The sequence below is a fragment of the Eufriesea mexicana genome, unplaced genomic scaffold (assembly GCF_001483705.2).
Source record: "Eufriesea mexicana isolate 0111107269 unplaced genomic scaffold, ASM148370v2 scaffold2143, whole genome shotgun sequence".
Classification (NCBI taxonomy): Eukaryota; Metazoa; Arthropoda; class Insecta; order Hymenoptera; family Apidae; genus Eufriesea; species Eufriesea mexicana.
The window spans coordinates 901,654-907,507 of NW_016910297.1; the positions used below are offsets into that span (position 1 = coordinate 901,654).

General features: G+C 25.5%; 3 protein-coding genes across 3 annotated transcripts in view; 2 read left to right on the plus strand and 1 right to left on the minus strand.

The window, feature by feature from the left end:
- LOC108549839 (uncharacterized) overlaps nucleotides 1-2,505 on the plus strand; it is a 3,952-nt gene extending 1,447 nt beyond the window's left edge. Inside the window, exons 4-11 of the mRNA XM_017903401.1 lie at nucleotides 3-187; nucleotides 260-380; nucleotides 454-982; nucleotides 1,058-1,263; nucleotides 1,363-1,600; nucleotides 1,836-2,052; nucleotides 2,115-2,287; nucleotides 2,404-2,505. Coding sequence (XP_017758890.1) covers nucleotides 3-187; nucleotides 260-380; nucleotides 454-982; nucleotides 1,058-1,263; nucleotides 1,363-1,600; nucleotides 1,836-2,052; nucleotides 2,115-2,287; nucleotides 2,404-2,505 — 1,771 coding nt within the window. The remainder of the gene's footprint in view (nucleotides 1-2; nucleotides 188-259; nucleotides 381-453; nucleotides 983-1,057; nucleotides 1,264-1,362; nucleotides 1,601-1,835; nucleotides 2,053-2,114; nucleotides 2,288-2,403) is intronic.
- Nucleotides 2,506-2,933: 428 nt separating this feature from the next.
- Nucleotides 2,934-4,129, minus strand: LOC108549792 (uncharacterized protein C11orf70 homolog). Its single transcript, XM_017903309.1, has 6 exons — nucleotides 4,017-4,129; nucleotides 3,841-3,922; nucleotides 3,691-3,760; nucleotides 3,453-3,625; nucleotides 3,216-3,388; nucleotides 2,934-3,129 (listed from the first exon to the last, which is right to left on the minus strand). Exons 1-6 carry the CDS (start codon nucleotides 4,109-4,111, stop codon nucleotides 2,934-2,936), a joined length of 789 nt encoding a protein of 262 aa, XP_017758798.1. The 5' UTR covers nucleotides 4,112-4,129.
- A 343-nt stretch (nucleotides 4,130-4,472) lies between these two features.
- Alg9 (alpha-1,2-mannosyltransferase Alg9) overlaps nucleotides 4,473-5,854 on the plus strand; it is a 3,467-nt gene continuing 2,085 nt past the window's right edge. Inside the window, exons 1-6 of the mRNA XM_017903310.1 lie at nucleotides 4,473-4,552; nucleotides 4,860-4,998; nucleotides 5,136-5,341; nucleotides 5,422-5,535; nucleotides 5,620-5,730; nucleotides 5,817-5,852. Of these exons, the coding sequence (XP_017758799.1) occupies nucleotides 4,473-4,552; nucleotides 4,860-4,998; nucleotides 5,136-5,341; nucleotides 5,422-5,535; nucleotides 5,620-5,730; nucleotides 5,817-5,852 (686 nt within the window). The remainder of the gene's footprint in view (nucleotides 4,553-4,859; nucleotides 4,999-5,135; nucleotides 5,342-5,421; nucleotides 5,536-5,619; nucleotides 5,731-5,816; nucleotides 5,853-5,854) is intronic.

Here is a 5,854-nt window from a genome sequence, read left to right on the forward strand (position 1 = left end):
AGGGAAAGAATTGTTGCTTGCAAACTACCTCAATTAGATATTTCTAATCCAGATATTATAAAATTCATCCATGATGTTCCTCCTTTGCAATGTACACCAGAAGACTGGGTTATTCTCCATGGATCAAGGCTGGTTATATCCAGCAAAATAAAAAAAAGATATGGTCCTATAACTTGTTTTTTCAGTGGTGAGTTTTATAAATTATGCAATATTATACGCTAATATTTATTATATATAACTGTTTCAATTGTGTCTGCAGAAATTCTTAGAGGTAATGATTATAATGTATCATTTATGACTCCTGTTGAGTCTAATGATTCCTATGTTCTCAAACACAGTGATTTTGTTGATGTTAAGTGTGAATCAAAAACTGAGACTGAGTAAGAGGAACATATTAAAAAGAATAACCAATTAATAAACTGGATGAACTTTATCTCCTACAAAATTTTTTAGATGGCACAGTATTATGGTTGGAGTGAAAAATGATCCTAAAGTAAAGAAGAAAAGTAAATGGGAAAATGTTGGAAAAAAGGCCCTCAAATTAAATGTTCTTATGATTGGTTTTGATTCTTTATCCAGAAATACATTTATCCGTAAATTGCCAAAAACATATAAGTATGTAAAAGAATATTTAGGTGCTTTAATATTGGAAGGGTATAATATAGTAGGTGATGGGACCCCACAAGCTCTTATTCCTATTCTTACTGGAAAGATTGAACTTGAACTTCCAAATACTAGAAAACGCATGGGATTAAAAGCAAATTATGTTAATGTATATCCAATGATATGGAATCAGTATAAAGAGAAAAGTTATATAACAGGATTTATGGAAGATGTCCATTATATTGGGACTTTCACATATCGTTTGAAAGGTTTTAAAGAACAACCAACTGATCATTACATGAGAACATATTATTTAGCTGCAACACCATATTTTAGATACTACAATAAATTTTGTATTGGAAGCATCCCAAGACATATGGTACATACAGTTTAAATTTTCATTATATCACAATTATAGAATTATTATTTTTGTCAAAAATTGATATTTTTGTAGGTGATGTTAAATTATATGAAAGAAATTTTCAATGTTTACAAAAATCAACCAAAGTTTTTGTTTGGATTTCATGGAGAACTTTCACATGATTCCTATAACGACATAGGAGTGATTGATGAAGATTTACGTAATTGGCTAAAAGACCTGTATGAATTTGGTCATTTAAATAATACTGTATTGATACTAATGAGTGATCATGGACACAGGTATGTGTAATATACTAAATTTAATTGTTAAATAGAATTCTAAATAAAAAAAAAACTAATGTTATTTTTTTATTAAATTAAATAATAAAAATGTTGAAGGTTTGCAGAAATTCGCAATACTTTACAAGGTAAACAAGAGGAAAGACTACCATATTTTTCATTTCTTTTTCCTCCTTGGTTTAAAAAAGTTCATCCAAAAGCTTACGAAAACTTTTTACATAATACACATTATTTAACAACACCATTTGATATACACAAAACGTTAGAAAATATACTAAATTTTGAAGAACCAAAAATGGGAGATCGTCATCAAAGGGCCATTAGCTTGTTTGATAAGGTGACTTAAAAATTATATCTAACATTTAATATAAATTTAATATCTATTTTTATTATAATTTTTTATTTTTCACAATTGTATGTCTTATTTTTCACGATATTAATATAAAATCGTCGAAACATATTGAATTTTACTATATATTCGATTTTTAATTTTTAGTATAAATTTTCTTAATTAATTATATACTGTTACAATTCAATTTAAGAAATAATAGTCATAATAATTAATGATTCAGATACCATTAGATAGGACGTGCGCCAATGCATTTATAGAACCACATTGGTGTGCATGCCTTAATTGGCAACAAATTTCAGTCGATGATGATACCGTAATTGCTGCAGCCAAATATTTTATTGAATTTCTTAATAATTATATAGAAGATCATCGTGATATATGTGAACAACTAAAATTAAAAGAAGTATTATGGGCTGCCAAACTTATACCTAATAAAGGTGATGTAAATAACTGTTTCGTGCTTATAGTTACTCACAATTATTAAAATATAAAATTTCAGGTTTATTAAAATTTCGAAAAACTAAAGATCAAGACGGGTTCGTAGGGGATTTTAGTGCAAAAACGCAATTAACTACTGAAACTTATCAATTGAAAGTAAAAACAGAACCAGGGGATGGTTTATTTGAAGTTAGTATTACTTATGATATAAACAAGAACGTTTTTTCAACCAAAGTAAGTTTATTTTATATTATTACTAATATAGTATTGTAATAATTATGAAATAAAGAATAAATTTATATAATTATTTGTACAATAAGAAGAAAAATATATCAAAATGTTTATTTTAGATTTCAGATATTAGTAGAATTAATATGTATAGATCTCAAGCAGCATGTGTAGAAAATTCTTTTTATTCTCATTTACGAAAATATTGTTATTGCAAGAATTAAACAATTAATGTATAGAATGTCTCATACAAATATATTTAAATATATTTAAGATAAAAGATGGTTGAAGCGAGTAACTTCACAAGAATCACTTGATGCATATTGCAGAAAGATTCGTGTTGAATGGTGTACTATATTATAATTTACATATCATTAAATATTTAATTATTAAATATTAATCAATAGATTATGTTAAAGTATCTTTATAAATTATGTAATCAAAATATTTATTATCAAATTTAAAGTTATCATATGTTAATATATTCAATAAACTAGTGAGTATATAGTGAGTATACACAGTGAATATATAATGTAAATAATGCACAATATAATGTACTAACCAATAATTAACATTTTCACTTACGTAATAAATAATTTCTTCTTCATAAAATATATTTGTAATATAATTTTTCCAATTTTTTGTATTTTTATTATGGAGGACAATATCCCCCAAACTGATGCAACAATGTTATAATTTCATGTGTAACACTGTCAATTAACAAAAATCCTATGTTTTGCCTATGGCATGGATCATATGGAAAATATGGTTGTCCTTCACTATTTTTGACCACTACTTCCAAAACCACTGTACTAATTGACAGATCTGCATCGTTATTTTTTTGTACTCTAAAATAGTAAAAATATAATTATTTATTGCCTTTAAACTGAATATTTATAACATTATACAATATTATACAGTAATACTATACAACTTTATTAAATCTTTATAAATAGCTTTTGTCACTTCTAAGTATGGATTTAAAATATCTTCATATTGACACAAAACTCCCCCAAGAACAAGCATTTGAAAAATACGAAATATGAATTCCTCACGTTCATCTTTCACATATAAATTATATTCTGAGCATTCTTCATCTAATAACATCTATAAATTTAAGATATGAATAAATATATTCTGTTAATAGATTAATCATAATCAAAATTCATACCCCTCTAAGATTATCAGAGACTAAAAAATTTTCTATTTCTATATCATATCTTTTGCAAATAGTTCCAGATTTATGTACAATTCCATTTTTAGGATCTTTCAATTTATTGAAGAATGTCATGTTTAAAGCAGAACAAGAAATAGGCTTTACTTCAATACTTGATGCTATTATACCTATCAGGTAAAACAAAAATTAGTCACACGTAACATTATATCTAATAGAAAAATATTTTTGTTACCTTGTTTTATCCAATAATCTCCTTGCTTTGTTAATAACTCTTTAGCTACAGTACTATCTTTAAAAAAAGCCTGGAATAAAAAGATAATATTTGAATCATATCATTAAAGATACTTCAAACTGATGGTACATTATATTATAAATAACTAACTTCAGCCAAATGATATTTATGATATTGTTGAAAAGGCTCATTGAATGCAAAATGTTGGATAACAAAATTGCCCTTTATACCCCTGTGAAATTAAAAGAAAAGTTTGTTATTGTATTTAACTTTTAAATAAGAAACTTTGTATGTATATATAAATTAGGAAAAGGTAATATTATTACCATTTAGATAGAAATTCCTGTATTTTTTTATCATTAATTCCGATGAAATTCTTTTCTGTAAGAGGTACAAATGTATAACTTGGTTCAATCTCCATTTTTAAACAATTATCGTTACTATAGAGATAAAAATATGCGAAAAATATGTAATTCTATAGTAATTGTAATATCAATTATGTAGGTTGTACGAAACGTTTAGTAATGTAAAAATAAATCCGAAGCATTGTAAGAAATATACATACTGTTAAGCAAAATTATAATTACAATAAATATAAAACTGTGAAAAATGAAAATTTAAATAAATTACTATAACATAATTATTACTATAAAAATATTCATTTTTATTGTTAAGAAAATATTAAATATTTTATTAGTACCAATTTCAACGACAACAAAAATATTAATATAATCATACAATTAAACAAATATTTGGATAAGCTTCAAAAGTTTTAAGAAACCATGGCGCCGAATCAACGTCAACGTCAGCTTTTTATTTCCAAGAAAGAAATGAAAAAGTTGTATGGCAGAAGATTTTCAAAGTAGACAATATTTTTTCTTTTTTATTAGTAAAAAGTGAATTGAAAATTATTTTATTACTTCATGTTTAATAAGTTAATCATATTGTATGCCGGTTAACCTTCTTCAGCAATTTAAAATTGAACTTTTTTAATAAGAAATTATATATAATTTGAGCGTATTATTTTATAAAATTTGTATAATTATCAATTGTTTTCTATATTTAATCCAACATTAATGGATAACTTAGAATAATAATGCTACCAATTGTAAAGTGAATACATAAAATTGCACATAAATTTTAAGAAAAATTAAGAATATATATTTCAGACCAGAAGAATCTTCTGATACTGGTCTTCTTTATCCTGGTGTGGATACAGCATTTAATCTGCTTTTATCAGCTAGATTTTGTTCTGCTATATGGAGTCACATAACAGATTGTGATGAAACCTATAATTATTGGGAACCAGTAAGAAATAGTTAATAATTTCACTAATTCTGAATGATTTGTATGAATTTGTTTGTACTATATTATTCTGTTTTAATAAATGGGTTATTTATTTTATAAAAATATACTACTTTTTTTTATTACATTTTGTGTCTTAGAGTCATTATCTGCTTTATGGCAATGGTCAACAAACGTGGGAATATAGCCCACAATATGCATTAAGATCTTATATGTATTTATTGATTCATATGGTACCAGCAAAACTTTATCATTATTTACTGGAACCAAATCCTGTTCTAGTATTCTATTTTGTAAGATGTTTATTATCTGTGGGTTGTGCAATGTCTGAAGTATACTTCTATAAGTATGTATATTTTAAATTACATTGGAAAATCGTAAATTTCATCTGAAAATAATAACTAAATATTATTATTTCTTTAATAGAAATGTATGCAGAGAATTTGGGATTCATATAGGAAGACTAACATTAGTATTTCTTATTCTAAGCTCTGGCATGTATATTGCTAGTGCTGCATTTTTACCATCCTCTTTTTCAATGTATGTTGTATAAAATAAATAATATTGAAATGGATGTTGAAATAGCGTGGCCATTTAAATTAATTTTATATATTTTTTATACAGGTATTTGAGTACTGCTGCAACAGCAGCATGGTATGGTCGTCAGTATGAATTAGCAATTTTTGCTACTGCTATATCTGTTTTATTAGGATGGCCATTTGCTGCATTACTTGGGTATTACTTTATATATAGAGAGTTAAAAATTCAAAATTCAGGCTACAAAACTCTAATAATGTTAATTTTTGTTGTATCTTCTGCAGATTACCAATTGCAATGGAAATGTTAATACATAAGCAGG

Excerpts from the sequence above, each read along its gene's own strand:
- LOC108549792 (XM_017903309.1), bottom strand. The coding sequence starts at position 4,111 with ATGGAGATTGAACCAAGTTATACATTTGTACCTCTTACAGAAAAGAAT. Across the intron at positions 3,389-3,452 it reads TCTCTGATAATCTTAGAGGG|ATGTTATTAGATGAAGAATG; the intron begins GTATGAATTTTG and ends TTAAATTTATAG. Across the intron at positions 3,130-3,215 it reads ATTTATAAAGATTTAATAAA|AGTACAAAAAAATAACGATG; the intron begins GTTGTATAGTAT and ends TTACTATTTTAG.